At 29.8% G+C, this 21,207-nt stretch overlaps 1 protein-coding gene and 1 long non-coding RNA gene across 2 annotated transcripts in view; one reads left to right on the top strand and one right to left on the bottom strand.

The window, feature by feature from the left end:
* Positions 1-861: 861 nt before the first annotated feature.
* Positions 862-2,346, bottom strand: LOC123302439. Its single transcript, XR_006535520.1, has 3 exons — positions 2,303-2,346; positions 1,086-2,225; positions 862-1,025 (listed from the first exon to the last, which is right to left on the bottom strand). It is a non-coding gene; the product is annotated as an uncharacterized LOC123302439 (long non-coding RNA).
* Positions 2,347-3,651: 1,305 nt separating this feature from the next.
* Positions 3,652-21,207, top strand: part of LOC123302323 (lysine-specific demethylase 6A) — a 113,450-nt gene continuing 95,894 nt past the window's right edge. Inside the window, exons 1-4 of the mRNA XM_044885204.1 lie at positions 3,652-3,697; positions 3,764-3,830; positions 3,903-4,047; positions 7,725-7,833. Of these exons, the coding sequence (XP_044741139.1) occupies positions 3,789-3,830; positions 3,903-4,047; positions 7,725-7,833 (296 nt within the window). The 5' untranslated portion in view covers positions 3,652-3,697; positions 3,764-3,788. The remainder of the gene's footprint in view (positions 3,698-3,763; positions 3,831-3,902; positions 4,048-7,724; positions 7,834-21,207) is intronic.

Genomic DNA, 21,207 nt, shown 5'->3' with positions numbered 1-21,207 from the left:
AAAAATGACAAATTTTTGCATTAGTAAAACCTTAAATCGATTTTTGAAATATTATAAACTGTCTGTCCACTCGTCTACGTCTTCAGAGCAAACACTTGTGAAAATTATTTTACTTTTCCGGTATGTCTCCCCGTTTTAAAATAACACAAATATTAAAAAAGTGGATAATCATAAATGGTTTTAGGGATTCGTTGATTTGGGCTATAATGGTTACATAGACCGATTAAATTCGGTACAGAAATATGCAGTTTGTACCGGTTGATTAATAATAGATACGTTCTTTGTTAAAATCAAAACGATTAATTAATATCATGTGATACATGCATCTGTTCGAAAAATGATGTGTTCAATAGCGATTAGCAAAATTTACGAAGATATTCTTTGGTATCATTAACCTAATGGTAGTGGTAGTTGTATTTTACACGATGCCTCTGTTAGTGGCACCGCAAAATTTCTACATAAATTTTGTCACTTACTACTGAACAGATGTTATTTTTCGGGTAGACTAATTACCACGTAAAAATGATTAGATAATCATTTTGATTTCGGTAAAAGGGTTGTTATTATTATCAACGTTTAAAAACAATAGCAAATCGCAAATAGCCGCGATGTTTCGAAACATCAGTGTCTTTGGGAAAATAGTTTTCATTTTCTTGTGATCACTCAGTTTGTTTACAGAGAGCGCTCTATCGGCCAAAACGCAGCTATGAATTTTTATGATTTAAATTATTTTTTATTTTAATTATTTAATATTACAAATTTAATGTAACATATTGTTATAAAGTTTAATTTTTTACATTAAATAACATTTTTTTTGAAAATTCGTAAGCGTAATTTAATTTAATTATTTCCAGGCTGTTATCGAACGAACAAAAAACAACAAAATAGATCAATTCCAAATTTAAAATTGTCATTCCCAACTGAATTTGTCCGTAATATTGATGATTTTTTTTAAATGTTGGTGAATTATTTTGAATTTCTAAATACGGTCAACTTTTGATTACATTTCTTATAGTCTTTTTTTCCTAAAATAAAAAATTATTCGATAATTATTAATAAGCAAGTGAATTTATTATACAATTTACCTGAAAAAGGGCATTTTATTTCAATTAAGGCCATGGGCTTTTCTTCGGTTTCCATGATTATGCCGCCCGGTAAAAATCCTAGCCATGGATTAAACAGCAAAATTACCAGGCCACACTCAGCTTCACTAAAATCTGTTTTAATTTTGAATTTTGACCGAGCGACTGATTGGGAAAAAATACCATTTTTGGCCCCAATCCTTTTCACTATAATTATAAATTTCATATACTCGTGACCCTGTAATTCTAAATTGCCTCTCAGAAATCCACTTAAATTTTGATTTCTTTGTTTCGATTATTACAGAGTCTCAGTTGTTATCATACGTCTTTTGGCAACAATCGGCCAAAAAATTATTTTTCAATTGACCCAATTTCATTGTCAATGATGATTGACAAGCATGGTTTAGAATAGTCAAAGAAGTCAAAATTTCAAATTAATTCCCGGTGCTCTGTGTAGCCTGTTCAGATCTTCTACCAGCTCTAAAATTTTTAATGAAATATTTGTCATTACTTGCAATGTAATGATAGTGCATAGCGGATATAAAATTATTTTTAATCTGCATTAAAATGCTATCATTGATTTTCCTCGACATCAATATTTGAACAGGGCATTTCTTCAATTGGAACAGCTTTATACTTTTTCTGCGTGTCCTTCTTTTGCGTGGCCCAACCACAAGAAATATCTGAATTTTTTCTAAATTTCCTGGCGATTTTCTGAAAGAAAAAAAAAACAAAGCAAACAAGGCAAAAACAAATAAAAACATAAAATCACACTGGCTTGATTGCACCGTTATAATTAGAAACGATCAACACCTTGTACACATTATTAAAACCGCTGAAATATGTTTACATCACCTACTTTGCCATAGCGCGTATTGCACTTGATATTTAATGTCAGGAATAATTTTAATGTTATTTCAATTTAATGTGTAGGGTCATGTAGGGCACTTGTTTGTAGACCCAAAGCATACACTTTGATGCTGTCTACATTTTTCTCCATAACTCCACATAAAACTATCTGCCCCGCGTTAAGGGCTTGCTCCTCTTCCGAAACTGTTCGGGAATTATCATTTCCTACCATATAGCCCAACTAATCAATTAATGAAAATCTTAATGTAGTATATATAAAACACCCAAAACGCACTATAAAATAAAAATGTATATGAATATCACTCAACTTAAAACTGAAAAATAGAAAATTTATTTGAAAATCACTTAACCTAAAGCTTAAAAACAGAAAATGTATTTGAAAATCACTTCAATTAAAACTTAAAAATAGAAAATTTATTTGAAAATCACTTAACCAAAACTTAAAAGTACAAAAATGTACTTGAAAACACACAACTATCATATTAAAAAGAATATAAAATTAAAAGTTCAAAATGTAAATCAAAAACAAAAAATTATAAAATTAGGTCCAAAATTTGTATTAAAAAATTTATATAACAACACAAACTGCAAAGTTTATATAAAAAAGTAGGAAAGATATCGTAATTATAAAAGACTCGGTGAGCAAATATAGCACAGCACATTAAAATGTATAACAGAGAATATATCGGTAAAATATATAGTCTCTGTGTATAATAAATCATATTATACATCCTGCGATCCTGCTTCTTATATCAATGAAATAATCAGCTGATTATAACAATATGGTTTACATTTTTTTTACTCGTGGAGCTGACATCTTAGTATTAAAATCCAATAACATACATAATACTAAATTAAATATTATAGTTAGCCCCAAAGAGCATAGGATAGAGGAGAAGCAGCCCATATGAGCTAATGTAAAATCGTAGTATACGAGTTTCAGCGCCTCTACCGAGTCAGGCTTTCAAACTTAATAGTTAATAGTCACCCCCGCAAAGTAGTTAAACTTAATAGCCATACCCGCAAAGGCCGACAAACTTAATAGTTGATCGCCTCAGACTCCAGATGTCACTTATAATTATACTTCTGCTTCTTGTCTATCCTATAGTCTTTGGTTAGCCCAATGCATACTGTCCCGAGACGTTCCAATGTGTATAGGTAAAAATGGTACCTTTTACATAATATCAATTTTGATAATGAAATTCTGAACGATGATTGAAAAATCTATGGGTAAAACATAATTTCATAAAGTTTAGTCGGCAGTTCTATTAACAGATTTGTTATTTAATTCTATGAAATTTTTCTCGACAAATACATTTTTCAATCATTAATTTAATACAGTTTATTGGACGTGTAATTGTCGCGCATCATAAGCATTCAAATAATTAAACAAAGCCAAAACGAAAAACTTTAAGATATGTCTTACAGTCCAGCGTTGGTAGCTGTTATTCGTGATAAATAGATGACAGCTGCTAACTTCAGTGTGAAGTTGTCATCTCTGCCAAAGATTATAATTACAAAGTTAATGATAATCATAACCAAATGATGTAAACACGTTACAAGTGAATAGTATAATTATGTTTTAATGAAATGACGCAAACGTTGATTACAATTTAATTTTGATTTCATTAGAAAATGTGTCATGATTCTCTAATGAAAGTGGACAAATCATTAGAAATGTCACAATCGGATAGTGAATTTGTGTTTACACCACAAGAATTGCAAGTTTTATCAGAACTTGACAGGTAAATATTAACATGAGTAAACATTTGTTTAAAAAAAATTTCAATATATGCTATAATAATTTTTAGTCGACATTTTGGTTTCTTGAAGTTAATGGATCAACAGAATTCTGAAAAAAAAGCTTTATTAATAAAGGTTTGTGTAAATGGAGTTTTTTGATGTAGTTGCCGGTAATTTTTGACATATATATATTTTATCATTTTTCAGGGAGTTCAAGCATTAGAAAATGTATTAATTCAGGCTGAAAAAGAACGAGCTAACCCCCAAGGGGAAACTAGAAAAATAAACATTGATCCTAGAACTGTGTGTAAATTGGGTCATTTTCAACTTTTGCTTGGAGAATATGCAAAAGGTATGAATGAAAGGCAAACACTGTTAAATGAAATATGAATTCTTTTAAAGTGCATCTAAAATGAAAACAATTCAATGAACTAGACTGGAGCGACAAATCAAATTTTTTACAATGTTTAAATTTGACCCAGTTATTTGTTTTCTACATTTTTTTTTTGGTTAAATATCGAAATTAGTTAAGAAAATTGGCATATAGCATCAATTTATAATTAAACTATTACTCAAAATCCCAAAAGAATATTACTTTAGTCCAATACTTTTGAAAAATTGTTATAATTAGAGAAAATCACTGAATGAGTATGTCTCGAAGCTAGTTGTCAATTTCCTACTGAGCCATAGTTATATTTCATTTAGAAGTAACCAGAATATTAAAGTGAAATACTGCGGGAGGTTTTACGATTATTTTAAACTGCATTTTCTAACTCTACGCCCTTTGAAATCCGAAACCTCAAATTTTGACTGAGGGAAGGTTTTTTTAGAGGCAAGCTTTTATCGTACTTAGTACTTAGTTTTATCTTATTAGTCCCATATACATGATTGTTTTTAAATTCTACAAACATTCATGAAAGATTCGGAAAAAAGTTTAGCCTGCAGCGCGGAGTACGTCAAGGTGATCCATTATCAGCAAAATTATTCGATGCTATTCTGAACTACGTCTTTAGTTATTGTTATTGTACAGGCGATATTGTACTTTTTCCTGATAATTAATGTCCATGATCTACAAATAATGCTGAACCAATAGGGAATATTAATGTATTTTTTTATATTTTCAATTCATTGTTTACACCGTTATAACATAGTAAAAAATATAAATACTGTTTAATAATGTTGTATTAAGTGTAAAAAATATTTAAAACGGAAAATAATTTTGAGATATTTAAACGCAGTCCTTTTGGCGCTCTCTGTTGATGACGTATAAATATGTGAGCTGTCATAGGGTTACAGTTCAATATATAACGCTATAAAAAAATGAATTTACATACGGTTTTATTAAGTTTTCTAATAAAAAGCCGTAGAATAATATAACTCAATGTAATATCATACAAAAGTAAGTAATTAATAACATACAGTATATTAACAAATCTGACAAACCTCATACGATGACATCACGCCCGTTTTTAAATTTGAATTTCTCTCACTGAATTTGTACTTTTATTAATTAATTTTTAGTAATTAAAAAGATATTAATTACTAAAATAATGGTTTAGTTAAAATTTCCAGCCAATAAAGTTACAAAAAAAAAAAAAAATATTTGGTCAAAATTTAAATTTTATTAATATTCCCTATTATCATATCGTCGTAAGCTCGTAGGACTCAAAATTAATGTTTAGAAAATCAAATGGATGTCAAATGCAACCCAAGATAGTCTCAACCTTAGACTTAGTTTAGAGCATGAGACAATAAAGCCAGTAAATAGTTTTAAATATCTCGGAATAATAGTTTCGTTCCAGGATTAGAACAGCATTGACATACAAAAAAAAAAAATAAATAAATAATGCTTGAAAAAAATTTTGGTCCCTAAAAGAAATTTTCAAAAGTAAATTAAACATGTCTTTGAAAAGAAAAGCTTCGTATGCGTGTATCCTTCCGATCTTAACTTATGGCACTCAAACATCGGCTACGACCATTTCACATTACAAAAAATTAAGAACTTTCCAAAGAAGTATGGAAAAATTTATCATTTCTGCTATTAGATCAATAACAGAAATGAAAGATGTAACTGTCAGCACTTCATGGGTACCATTAAATTTCAAACGTAAAAGGGGTCGATCATCAACAAGATGAAGAGATGAGATTGATGGTTTTGCGATGGTCAGTGGACTAGAAAAGCTGTCAACAGGGAAGTTTGAAATACACTGAGGGAGGCCTTTTTCCATCGGGGCTAATGCAGGCTATAATCTAATCTAAACATTCATGTATGAGTGACACATAAGAAAAATTATTTTCTACTTTTGAGTTAAACAAAAGCTTGTCTCTAAATAAGTATTTTTGCATTTTATGAGAATCTTTAAAATGATACAACTATCGTAATAACTAGTAAATTTGCAACTAGGTCAATTGGATAAAACCCTCCCTTCATATATCTAAACGTCAGATAAATTATTGTAGTAGTTTATAAACGATACAAAAAAAATTTTTTTTTTTCGATTAAAACATGAGAACTTGGAAAAAGAAGACAATACAGTTGATCTGCTTAGAAATCCGAGTGAAGTTTTTTTCACCGGGATTATTTTCATATTATTTGAATGCAAGAAATGACCTATGAAAAGTCCATTGCAAAATCATGTATGCAACAAAAATTATTCAAGATCAAAGGTTGCGAAAATAGCTTTTTTCAAATATCTCATAAATTATTAAATACTGTAAGAAATAAAGCTGAAAAAAGGTCAAAAGGTTGCAATTCTATGGAGCAATATGACTTTTTATGAGACTCGGCTCAAAATGTTCGTATGAGTGTGTAGATCAGAGTCATATTGATTAGAAAGTGTGCTTTCACTATGTACACACTTGCGCGCTTAGAAATTTGACCTTAGGATGGCGCAAATTAGGACAATATTTTGGTGTCAATTTTCTATAAAAATATAAAAGTTAGGGAGTTGAAAATTTGCAGGTAGCTTCAAGTAGTGGTTTTGTGAAACATTCTGGAAAAACAAAAAAAAAAATTCTAGAAAATACTTTTTCGGCAATTTTCGAAAACCAGTGATGCTTACGAAAAAATGTTCTAAACAAAAGTTGTTCATTTTTTATAAGAAACATTTTTTTCGCTTAAACTTTTGTTATATCTTTAACGATTTACAAGAGGACATTTTTTGTAAAATTGTGTATCTTGAAAAAATAGACAAACTTTGAAAAGCTGTATCTCCGAAACTACTGGTCCTATAAAAACCGATTTTATCTCAAATTGTTGAAAATTTAACATTCTTTAAAAATAAATACTACAATTTTTGAGGATAACCCAGTCCTTCCGGTTCAAGGTCGTCTGCCGGGGTCGAAATTTGAATTTAAAAATACCTCTACATTGCAAACAACATAAAAAAAAATACCTGATGTGATGCAACGTTCAATGTTTAATTTGATTGGCGTATTATATTATTTGTAACTTCTAAAACAATACAAGTTTTGTTTTATAATTTCGGGAGTGTATTCTAAACACATTTAATAACATATTTGTATTATGAAACTAAACTTTTTACATTTATTTAAAATTTTTGCGTACTTAATGAGTCAAAGTCCTTCATACATGATACTTTTAATAACTTTGGCTATCTTAACACATTTTACCATTTAAAATATGAGGGTGAGACTGTACACTTCAATGGAAAACGCACATTATGTATTTTCATTTAAAAAAAATTGAAATAAACGAAAAAATTACACCGAAGCCGGGACTCATTTAATAATACAAAAATGCAAAAACAAAAATAGTTTTTTTTTTCAACTGAAAAGACCCATTAAGTAGGGTCGTAGAAAAATATAGCTTTTCTATCTTATCTATAACATGCCTGTTAGAGAGATGAAAAATATTTAAATTGTAGGTAGTATTTTAGGCGCAATTAACAAGGGCTTGTGCGAGTGCATCTGTTGCACTTATCTAGTTAGGATATTGTCTAGCGATTTTAGGTGTAGAATTCTGCCACATTCGAAAATAATTTTAAATTTGTAAATTTTTTGTTTCAGCTTTGTCAGCTTATCAAATTTATTATTCGTTGAAACGTGATTATTGGACTGATTCCTGTTTCCTTTATGGACAAGGATTAATATATTTTCATTATAATTCATATCAATGGTAAGTCGTTATTAATTTTTTTAATAGTAGATAATGCAGGCGCTAGAAAGAGTTTAATTTGCAAAATATGGGGACCATTATCTAAGCTTGCAATCTTATTCTTTATACTCAAAAAAATGACAAAATCCATGTTGCTATGCGAAAGCCCATGTTCAGCACTTTCTTGGGTGAACAAAAGTAATGGAATTCGCGTCATCGTCACGCTCCACCACATAGAAAACAACAGTTCTCACCCGAACACTGAAGTGAAGAAGCAGTTTTGAGCACACTTAGTTCTAAGATTCATCGACCGCTCGACCGCTTGAAAACATTGTGTTGTTGCTTTTTTTTAATTATTTATAACAGTTTTTTATACACAAGTTTTAATTAATATAAAAAAAAAAAAAAAAGTGTGTGTGTACTTATGTACACGCGTTAGAAGTTATACTTCTTCGGCGTAACAAGATAAAAATCTTTTATAAATAATACATACCGTCAACTAACCCCAAATTCTATAAACGTATTCAAAGTAATATGTAAAAACTGTTCTTATCACTTAAAATAATTACTCAAAGTAATATATAAAAGCAATTATTATCACTTATAATCATAGTAAATTATTTTATTATATATTATGATATTATTTGAGAAAATATGTATTTATGCATATTTTTATATATTTTATTCGGACAGACACAAAACACGTGTGGTAGGTTCAGAAATACTTAAATAAAGAAATATTGTGAATACAGTTGTCAATTCTCACGCAAACATACGTAGATGTCCTTACTTTTACTTTGTTGGTACCTTTATTTGAAAAACTAAAATGTTAACTATAGCTAACTTCATCATGTCGGTTTTTCGTGACGATGTGCGCGCGCATCGTAAAAATTTACCCTCATCATTTCTGCCTAACGCGCCAAAAGAAGTATAACTTCAAAACAGTTATTTCAAAGTTTTAAATTTTCACTTCCGTCGACAGTCACCATGACTGCCTATCTTTTTTTTATTTTGAAAAATTTTCTTTTTGATAGCTATCAAATATCAAATTTTTGAATCAAATAATTATATTTTTTTTTGGTCATTTTATGTTTAAGGATCTCTTGAGATTTTTTCGTAACAAATTAATGTTTGGAAAAACTCTAAAAGGACAATTTTCAAATCAGACAAACGAGACTAAAGAATGAAATTTTTGAGCTTTCCTAAATCTTAAAATAATTTTTTGACGTCATTTATATCCGAGTTTTAAATGCCAAAGGGCCTGAAAAGATATTTGAACTAAACTCCACCCTTTAGTTTTGTGGACTTTAGTGTTAGGAGAACATGTTATAGAAATGTTTCAATTTGAAATATATCCTCCTTAATGTAGGCGCTGAGTGAGTTTCGTATGCATTTACAGGTCCACCGAACAAGGAATGTATTTCGACGTATATTGACCCGCTGAATTCGAATTTTCTTGCTCCATCGCTCAGAAGGGGGAGGGCGAATTTATTTATTTAAAGAAAATTAATTGTTTATACGGCCATAGCTTCTAAACTATTGTAAATTTTACTTAAATATCTCTAAACTTGAGTTATTTCAACCGAACGCGAAAAAATGAAAAGCGGGTGAACGTTGCATTAAATCAAGTATGATTGTTTTTTTGATATGTTATTTGCAAAGTTAAATCTAAGTTTTCGACTTCGACAAACCGGATCGTGCCGAAAAATAGGAAAAACCTCGAAAATTTTGACCTTATTTCAGTAGACGTTTAAAACGAGTACCTTAAAGTACAAAAATATTATTTATTGGCCAATCTACGGGCGTTTTAAACCAAACGCTGCGCGCCAACCTTATGCAATATCATTTTTGTTTACAATTTTAACCATATCTCCGGTTCTATTTGTCGTGTCAAGACGAATAAAACAAGAAGAAATAATTTTTTTTCATGTAGAATAAAATGGTACCAAAATTTAAGTAAAATTTTCAATAGTTTAGAAGCTATGGCCATATAAAGAATTAATTTTTTTTATAACAAATTTTCCCCCACTCTGAGTGATGAGCAAGCAGAAAATTCGGATTCAGCGGGTCAAAATACTTCTAAATACACTCCTTGTTCGGTGCGATCTGTATGCGGATACGAAACCCACTTAGCGCATACACTGCGTACTAAACTTTTCTCTTTATTTTTTTTACTTTAGCATTCAATATTAGGAGAACATCTATAAAAACTGTTTCATTCGAAACCAGTTCACCTATTTGAAATTTTACTCAATTTTGTCACTCTTGGAGTATATGTATTTAAGAGAAGCGGTGCATTCTTAGACCGTGGGTCTATTGTCATTAGCCTGCTCGATAAGCTTTGAAATGAGGGGTAAATAATGGAGCTTGATAAAACAGTAAGGAAGATAACGCCATGTGGCAATAAAACAGGCTGGACAATTAACATCAAAGATGCTTAGTATTTTGCAACTCAAACTCCTTCTGCAACCTGTTTTAATAATTCATGTTGACATGTTTAAATAAATGATGTACAAATAATAAGCCTTTCAAATATTTAAGTCCAATGCTAATTGGATTAATTAGTAGCAAATTTTATTATATTTACCTTTGCTTATTCACAAAATATTAATTTGTCAAACATTAATCGAGCAATTAATAGGGTATTTTACTCTTTATGAGAAAAAAGTGTATAAATATATTATTGCTTAGGAAAAAAACAGTCGAAAAATGTTAATTTTATTTCATAAAATAACAAAATAAATTTTAAAAGTCAATTCAAAGTTAATGTTTTTTTTTTAAAACCATGAAATAGTAGCCGCCATGTTCTTACGCCATACAGATGTGTAAACTTAAAAGTTTGAATAATAAATTGTTACAAAAAAATCTTGAAAGCACTTCCTAAGCGACCTGGCAAATGTTGTAGGTCTTGGTGAGTACATCATGAAAATGTGTTTCAAAATTGTCTAACACCCCCAAATTTTCAAGTTATGGAGAAAAATATCGTTTTCATGTACTCTGCGCACTTACAATTGTAACTCTGTCAATTTGAATCCGTTATTGAGCATGATTAATTTTCGCAAGAAAAATTTTTGCAGACTCCCGTTTTAAACATACTCTTGAACGTAAAAGTGCAGGTTGTCGATGTGTAATTCGGTAGGATTAGGCTTAGACTAGTTTTTTTTAAACAAATAAATAATATTGACCAAATTGTTTCCGAAAAAATTGTATCATATAGTTGGGCTCATTAACAGAAAATTATGAAAAAATTCATTACCCACAACGCAATCCCCCGGAAAATCGTAAAACGACATGGCACAATATCGATATCATGATGAGAATCAAATTTTCTTGTTTGCAAAAAGCGTTGTAACATGAACATTTTTCAACCGATTTTGATAACTCGTAGCATTTTGGCTCGAGCTAGAATGTATTTGATAATAACTGTAAGAAAGTAATAAAAAAACTGTGAACACTGGTTGACATGATTGCAGCCTTATTATAGTATCTGAAACAAAAAATTTGGAAAAATTCTGTAACAGTAAAGATTACGCTATCTCCTTGATTTTAGGCAAAAAAAAAATCAAAAAATGACGTAGGCATGACAAAAAGTAGTTTCGAGAAGCGCGTGTTAAGTTTGACAGACAATTCCGGTAGAGTAACTCAGATAATGATATTTAATACTCACTTTGGAGTTTGGATTAATCGGCGATTCCAGATCCATGCATTGGCTCTTTTACTGGAAATTTGACCATCTTCTACTGAAGTTCATGAAAAGAATAAGTACTCAAGTCAGCCGGCAATATTTGCCGTATATTTTGTGATGCGTTTCGCTCGACCGGCTTAGATACCGCGTCATAAAATCACTGTATCTCCGAAAATAATTCGAATTTTTAAAAATCCGTTTTAGGACATATTCTTAAGTGTCTAAACTTTGAAAATATGATTTTTATAAAATTCGATTTTTGAAAGGTCGATTTTTTCAAATTTCTAGACCAGAAATACTGCTTTAAAGATACAGCCTTTCTCGTCAGATGTCATTGCACCTATGGTCATGGTCATGGCCGTCGTCCCGTACAGACTTTATCGTCCTTCTACACAAATAGTGCAGTTCTAAAATTCCTTTAAAAAAATTAACGATGTTCCAGCATGGTATTTGCAGTTTCTATGTTAAAGCAATGGTACAATTTTTTTTTCGACAGAATTTAACGAAAAATTAAATTTAAGAATTTAATAATGCTTACTATTAATTCCCAAAGTTTCAGAAATTTTGACCGTTTAAAATGGGAAATAATTATGCCAACGTCCCAATTTCGATCAATTTACGTCAAAATTAATATCTCGAAAGTGAAAATTAATTTCTAATTTTTTTTTTTAGAATTTTATTGTATAAACATTTTTTTCTACTTTTTCTTCAATATATAATAATATCATAAAAAATAGTTGGAGAGACCGGACATTTTACATGCTTTAAATGGGACATGACCCTCAAAATCGCGAACTTTGTCTTTAAATATCTCGCGATCTAAACGGTCAAAAATTATGAAATTTTAGGAATTCATAAATAAAGCTATTATAAACCCGAGAAAAAAAATTCGGCCAAATCTGTCGAAAAGTGATTTCATGCTGGTACTACCTTAAGAACCCTTTAACTATAATTGTGTACAGTCGCCTGTGTCGCCTAATAACAGTGTAATAGTACCTACTTTTCTAGTTTTCTGCTAGTGAAAACTGGAAAATATTATAGAAAAAGTTTTTAATTAAAAATAAAAACAATAGTTATCAAATTTTCTGAAGGGAATTTCACAAAATTCGGACAATTTTATGCTGTTCTAAAAATTTCTGAAAAAACTTTGGTCCCTCACATATTGCTTAGAAATTCATGCGTGATTTTTCTCAGGAAGAGCTGGAACAAATTTCACGAGCAAAATATTTAAAAAAAATTATTTTGGCCGCAACGTTTTTTGATTGACAGTAAAATTTATTCTACAGAATTTTCTGAAAAGGTTGTAAATAAAAAAACAGTGCAATTAAAATGTCAACAAAATTTTTTTGTAATATTTAATTCGTGAAAAATAATTTTTTGGTACTTACGACAAAATTTACTCGATGTAATCGAATGAAAAACGAGTTGCCACTATAACCATGAACTCCGAGACGAGATTCATATCATCTCCATAGGCTGATTTTTAGTCATATTTTACCTGCAAAAACAGAATTATGCACTGTCTCGAAGGTTAACGAGAGCTAAGGGTATGCTATAAATCCGTCTTTGAACTTCTAGAACACTATGGGATTTTGGGGATGTCCGATCTATGGAGGGGATCATTTTAATCTACATACGCTAAGCGTCAGACGCATAGAATATATATTTTTGCCAATTTTTTTATTAAGGATGTACGAGCACCAAGACAATTTAAATAAAAAACTTGATTGTTATATATGTTAGTGGACTAAATCTAAATCAATTATGAAAATCTTAGGGTGGTTGCACTAAATCTAAATCAATTCTAAAAATTTTGCCCGAATTTTTAAATAAATAAATGATTTCAAAAGTAGGCATTGGTTTGATGGTAAAGCGGTAGATGGGTGATATGTCTTCGTAGATTTCTACAAACCTAGCCGGCGGAAATTTAAAAAAAAACTATTTAAATTAAAGTTAAAACTTAATAAATTTTTTTTAAAACCCATTGTGCCCGACTAATAAAGCATGTATATTTTCAATTTTGCTGGTGAATTATGTTATAACTTGTCATGTTAAGGATGTATGAGCATGACAACAATGTTTGATTTAAAGGCTCAAAATTTGTTTGTAGGTAGTCTTTTACTCAAAGAATATGTGGTTAAAATTTCAGCTTAGGTATCCGTGCAAATTTTTAAGAAAAAAGTCATTAAAAATCGATATAAAATACATTGGCTCTTATGGAGGAATCTCAAAAAACGACATATTTTGGAAGTTTTTGATAATTTTCATTTGGAATGAATGAAAACAAATTTAAAAAAAACTTTTTAATAGAAAGTAAACATATTAGCAATGAATTAGAAAAGAAAAAAACTAAGTGTCACCGTCCATATAAGGGATGTAAGAGCAGGGTAGATTAAGGGTTGAAATTATTTTTATCTTATTTTCAACTTTGATGATGAATTTTGTTATAACTTCATGAATGTAAACGAAAAATAAGAATAAAATTTTTCGATATGTGTCTTGGTTTTCGAAATATCGAAAGCTAAATAATTCAAACAAAATTTGCAATTTTCGATATTTTGAAAATTAAGCCAGATATCGAAAAATTTTATTCTTACTTTTCGTCTTATATCGTCAGGTAATAATATAAATTTATCATCAAAATTGAAAATATCTATTTTTAAATTTGTCCCCCCACTACCATGCTCATACATCCTTAAGACAAAAGTAAAAAAAATATGTCAATATATGGAGTAATTTTCAAAATATCGAAAATTTTGTTTATTGATCCAGCTTTTTATATTTCAAAAGCCGAAGCAGACATCGAAAAAATTTATTCTTATTTTTCATCTACATTCATGAAGTTATAACAAAATTCATCTTCAAAGTTGAAAATAAGGTACAAATAATTTCAAACTTAAATCTTAAATTGCCTTGATGATCGTACTACCTTAAAACAATATTTTTTAATCATTAGATTCTATATTTAATAATTTCAATGAGTTTAATGATTAAAAATTTTCCGTATTTAAAAAAGACAACACTGAAATGTTTATGTTGACATTTTACGATCAGTTCATGATATCGAAAAAAAGTATTTGAAAATTTTAATTTGGGATTAAGTTCAATTGTGATTAAAAAATTATTTTATTATTGAATTATTTTATGTTTAAATTAATAAAAAACTACAAATTTATCATTATTTAATAAAATTATTTTTTGACAATATAATACATACTTATAATTATTCATATAATAGGCTTTTGCCCATAAAATAAATCGATTGGATTAAAGTTTCTAACGATTAAAACACCAAATTAATTTTTATGAAATATAAGGATTATTATCATTTTTATACCATGCATATATGAAATATACATAGTATATTAAGTTTAGTCCCAAGTTTTTAACGCTTAAAAATAATGATGCTAGGAAAAAAATTTTGTCATAGGTGTTCATAAAATCACCTAATTAGTCCATTTCCGGTTGTCCGCCCGTCCGTCCGCCCGTCTGTGGACACGATAACTCAAAAACGAAAAAAGATAGCGAGCTGAAACTTTTACAGCGTACTCAGGACGTAAAAAGTGAGGTCAAGTTCGTAAATGAGCATCATAGGTCAATTGGGTCTTGTAAACCGTTAAAGATAGAACAAAAGTTTTAATGTAAAAAATGTTCCTTATCAAAAATTAAACAACTTTTGTTTGAAACATTTTTTCGTAAACATCACTGTTTACCCGTGAGGGCGCCAATTAGGCTGAAATTTTATAATATGTACTATACTTGATTATCAGTTATGTATGTGTCACATGTTTGTATGTGTTATTTGATAAGGAAATCAACACTGACTATGCATGATATTTCAACAATTAACTCAGTCAATTGTTTGTTTTCACTTGTTTTAAAAATAAATTCTTTAAAATTATTCATTCGGTCACGTAACAGCAAACACCAATCAGATGTACTTTGAAGGTACTACGTCACACCATTTGAAAGGCTATGTAACTTGCTTATACAAAAATGATTGTATGTCAAGTAATGATTCAAGTCATTCAAGACGCCATGATACTTTAAACTGTTTTAGAAGTAAATTTGAGTAACGTATAAATTAATTTTTCAAATTTAGGGCAAAATCCTATTACATATAATTACATTAAAATAAAAAATTAAAAGCAAGAATATTTTGTAAATGGGTACATTTATTTATTAGCCTTTAATAAACGCTGTGATACTTTTTTGGGAAGCTGTTATTTCTGGGTATTAAGTTTAAAACCTTAAATTAGTATGTTTACCGTCGCCGCCCTATAATACAAGGTAATAACCCGTCTTAAACTGGTTTAACATCGTTTTTCACGATAATCAAGAACAGGAATGACATCATATGTTGGCTAGACTTTTCTTATTATGTGAATAATTGACTGTCAATTTTTGGAAAGTCTTTCATTAAATCGCATTTTTTTCATAACAACCTTAACTACGACTCTCGATGTAACAAAGTTTGTTAGAAATATTTTACCGCTTCTGATTATGAATATTTTACTTTAAACGAATTTTTTCTATTTTCGCTTTGAATTTCTGTCTTAACAATTGAATTTAGAAAAAAATAGGTGGGAAAAAATAAATCTGGACAAAATAGGCCGAACAAATTTCTGTAATAGTGTACCATTTTTGAACGCAACGTTAAAAAATTTCAGTACCCAACCAACTCCTCTATAGTCGACAAACTCAACAACAATATTCCGGGTCTATAAAATTTTCGGTATACTTTTCCCGGGTTTATTTTTTCCGATTATCGTAACAATTTATTTTGGGAAAAAAATGTTTCAAATCTTTCTTCACTAATTCGAAAAAAAAAGAATAAGAATCTTTATTCTCAAAAGTAATAATATTTAGATGATTTTGAAAGATAGGGTCAAATTGAAGGTGTTCGGAATATGCCCCCTTGAGGCCATATTCCCTATTTTATTTTTCAACTTATCGATTAAAATGGTCCATTCTGTTTATAAATCAGACATCCCCAAAATCTATCTATTTGTTCCAATACTTTCGATCATCAAATCGTTCCCTTTACTTTCAAACTAGCTGTGAACTACCTGCTTTGCCTTGCAACACCACCATTTTCTCCCCTCCCCCATATCCCCTTGCGTCGGGGTTACACTTTTGTAATTTAAACGTCATGCTCTTTTATTTGATATCCCACTTGAGTATATTTGAAAATATTCGATTATTTATCCCTACTTTCTCGGGGGGGGGCAATGCCGTACCTTGAAATCACAATGCTCTACCTTAAAAATACCAAAAATTAAGATAAATTATTATAACTAAATGGTTTGTTCAAAGTTTGAGATAAAGCAAATTGTAGCGCTAGGTATCTAAACTTTTGCGAACATACCACCAGCTTCGGACATTCATTTCCTATTATAATAATTCTTTGTTCAGTGTATAGATGGCTTTTGAAGCGACATTTCATAAAGCGATTGGTCTACTTAATTATAACCCTAATAGCTATAACACTTTAGCTTGAAATAATATGAACTAAATGGTATTTATGGACGTATCTATTTACTCGTATCACCCCACCCAACAATTAATTATTACCTCACTCTCACGCAAACGTAGATCTCTACTCCAAATCTGGAAGCATCTTGTTCGCTTGTTCTTTATCAATGTGGATTTAATAGTTCGTAGATCCATGCTCATGGTCTATCTCAGAAATTATATGTCTATGAATAGCTATTGAATGTACATCACTGACCTAAAGGTCAGTTGTATACATGGAGATTGATTTAGGAGCCCGTGCTTCGAGGGAGATCAATTATGATAAATTTTTTACTTCCGCCCTACCAGTAACCAATGCTGCTCTACCTCAAATGCGATTCTCGCTACAGCCTTTAAAAACAAACGATAGCGTAATCAATACCGTCTATATATGTTATTTCAACAATTAATTCAGTCAACTGTTAGTTTCGCTTGTTTTTTCTAAAACTCACTGTTTTGAGATACGAGTGATTAAAAAAAACAAAACCTAATTTTGATAAAATTTGATACTGTCAGTTATTGTCTTATTTCGATTAAATATATGACTTGAAACTTGTTGTATCTCGTATTTTGGATAATTTCAAACAATTTTTGTCTCTTGATTTTTTTCCCCTCTCCCCACATTTTTTGAAATATTTATAAAAAAAAAATTCGCATTTTTAAGCTAAAATTTTGCCATCGACACGACGATTATCGTATGATTGTGATTAAATTTTTCGAGATATAAGCGTTAAAAAAAGCGTAAAGCGCTTAAATCTCGAAAAAGCGCGAAAACGATGAGGTAAGTTGAAAAATTACTAAACGCAAAATGATCTTAGGATAGTCTAAAATATAAATTTCAATCGACTTAAATCAAATATTTGATCATAATTTAAGCTTAAAATGAGAATTTTGGACGGTGAGGTCCGGGGAAAAGAGTCAAGATACAAAAATTGTTTCAAATCATCCAAAATATGTGATAAAACAAATTTTAAGTCAAATATTTGATCGAAATAACACAATAATCGTTAATTTCGACAATATCACATTTTCATCAAAATTAGGTTTAGTCACTTGTATCTCAAAAATGGTGAGTTTTAGAAAAAATGCTTAGAATAGCCTAAAATATGACTTTGTTCTACACCCATACGAAAAATTTTAGCCATGTCCTATTAAAAGCCATATTGTTCCAAAGAATTGCAACCTTTTGGCCTTTTTCTGGCTTTATTTCTTACTGTTATTTTGGTGTGCTAAAATTTATTATAACATAATTCAAAATCGTAACACTAATTTATTATACATTTTTATTGCTAGGGATCACTGAGAAATAAGGGATCGTTTCAATTTTTTTAGGCAAAAATCGACAATTTTTATTTTGTTTTTATTGATAACTGGGAGCAGCAACTCGCCAACTGGCAAAAACATTCGTACTAATTAAAATTAAAAGTGGCTCCGAATTCAGTAGTTACAATTTCGACTAGCAGATGACAATACTTGCACTCACCATTTTTAAAGGCCAATAAAAATATTCAAATTAGACAAATCCCGCAAACTTGCGATACAAATTTGTACTATTAAACAGGAAGTGAACCGCTTTTTCAGTATAGGTATACATAAATCTAGCAAAACTTGTTGATGAGGTTGATGATGTTGACGTAACATGCGTCAATTGTCTCTTTATCTATCTCTCTCTATCTTGTAACTGTGAGAGATAAAGCAAAAGCATAATTGTAAAAATTGTTTCTTATAAAAATAAAACTTTTGTTTGAAACATTTTTTCGTAAACATCAGTTGAGAGCGCAAATTAGGACAAAAATAAGTTGTCCATTTTCTTCAAAACTATAAAATATCATCTATAAAGGTATTTTGAACTAGTGGTCTTGTAAAGATTTTCTAAAAACAAAAAAATATTCTAGAAAATACTTTCGAAAATTTCCGAAAACCAAAACGTTGTCATTTCTTAAACTTTTTTAATTTATTAAAAATAATGCAAGCACTGACGTTGAACACTTTCTATACAAGTTATTTTAACAATTAAGAAATCATTTTTAATTTTTAATCAAAGTTAAATTTGAATGTAGGACAAATGCAGTTATAGCAAACTAACCTCAAAATTAAAAAAAAAAATTGAATTTTGCTTTTAATGGACTTATACGGTCTGTTTTTAATGGATTTTTTTTTTGATTTCTTTACGACGGACTATTTCACGCTAATAAAGAATTATATGTATTAAGTTTATACATTATATGAAAAACTAGTACTAACCAAAAATAAATCCAATTTTGACTAATTTAAAAACTATTAAATTTTAATTCATTTTTAGACCATGCATATATGTAATATGCAAGGTATACTAAGTTTAGTCCCAAGTTTGTAACGCCTAAAAATATTGATGCTAGGAAAAAAATTTTGGTATAGATTTTAATAGAATCACCTAATTAGTCCATTTCCGGTTGTCTGTCCGTCTGTCATCACGATAGCTCAAAAACGAAAAGAGATATCAAGATTAAATTTTTACAGCGTACTCAGGACGTAAAAAGTGAGACCAAGTTCGTAAATGAGCAACATAGGTCAATTGGGTCTTGGGTCCGTAGGACCCATCTTGTAAACCGTTAGAGATAGAACAAAAGTTTAAGTGTAATAAATGTTCCTTATCAAAAAATAAACAACTTTTGTTTGAAACATTTTTTCGTAAACATCACTATTTACCCGTGAGGGCGCAAATTAGGCGTAAATTCTATAGTATGTGTAAGTTATTAATTTATTGAATAAATAACGAGATTGTATTTAATCCTGAAAGGAATATATTGACAAAATTATATAAAGGAATTACACTAAATTTACAAACAAAAACATACCTGAAAGGAATAAATTAAATTACAACGTTATTTAATAGAATGTCCACTAATAAACGTTTATGATTCTAACACAATATAAATTATAAAAATCTTTAGTTCAGGTATGTCAATTGAAACAAAAATAAACAATTATATCACTATGGAAGTGATAATAATTTACACCTTCCCCCCCGAAGTCATTTTTTGCGAAGTAAAAGGTGACAGCTTACTGCTATGAAAATAATTTGATTCACTTCTTTTCTTGCCACAATCAACTTCATAAAACGAAGATGAAATCCGGCTTAATATTTTAAAAGGCCCAAGGCGAACTTTGTCCATTTTATTGCGATTTAATTTGTTCCCATTCTCTACGTACACAAGATCTCCAATTTCAAATTGAAAAGTTGTTCGATTTTTGTCAACTCTTTTTTTATTTTCCATAAAACTTCTGGATGAATTAATGAAAGCTTGCTGGCGGTCTTCAGCTAAATCACTAGGTGGTTCATATATTGGCGAAATGTTTGATTTCTTGCCTAGGAGCAGATATTGTGGCTCATAGTTAGTAGAGCTATGAATCGTTGAGTTATAATTTTCAACACATTCAGCAGCAATCGTAGGCCATGCTCGTTTATCTCCATCAATAATTTTACACCTAATTCTATTAACTAGAGTTTGATTTAAACGTTCGTTGAGACCATTTGAACTTGCACAATCTATGCTTGTAAAAACAAGTTGGATACCTCTTCTATTTAGGTAATTTTTGAGTTCTACGGAATTTAGTCCAGTATATTGATCGGCAAGAATTAACTTTATTTTATTATTTTTAGCGATCGGATGTATAAGATTTATAAAATCTTTTGCGCATTGGCTTTTTGTAGTAGAAATCCAAGCATACCTGCTAAAATGATCCACTAGTATGTGCATAAATTTCTTTATAGACTTATTTCCGGCAAAACCACCCACTGTATCTATGGACAATATTTCATAGGGTTCTGTTGCAGGTCCAATTCTTGACAATTTTCCAATCAATCTTCCTCGGCGAGTTTTACTTTGCCTACATGTCACACAGCCTTTACAAAAGTCAATGATAAGTTTATCTAAATTTTTGAAATAGTAGTGTTGTCGTATTTTGTTTCTCATTTGTGCAACACCAATGTGACCATAGTGATTGTGCAACTTGTTAATTATTTCAAGGCCTAACTTTTCCGATACAAAAATCCGCTTTCTTCCTTTTAACATCTTAAATATAATATCGTGTCTACGCTCAGTTCCCTTTGCAGTTGTAAGTTCTCTTTGATTTTCATATTGATCCCTCTTTATTTCAGACAATTCTATTAAATTGACCACTTGAATGACATCTTCATTTTCGAAATATTCTAA

The sequence above is a fragment of the Chrysoperla carnea genome, chromosome X (genome assembly GCF_905475395.1).
Source record: "Chrysoperla carnea chromosome X, inChrCarn1.1, whole genome shotgun sequence".
In the NCBI taxonomy this organism is placed as follows: Eukaryota; Metazoa; Arthropoda; class Insecta; order Neuroptera; family Chrysopidae; genus Chrysoperla; species Chrysoperla carnea.
The sequence above is the reverse complement of the archived record's forward strand: the minus strand, read 5'-3'. Positions and strand labels throughout refer to the sequence as shown.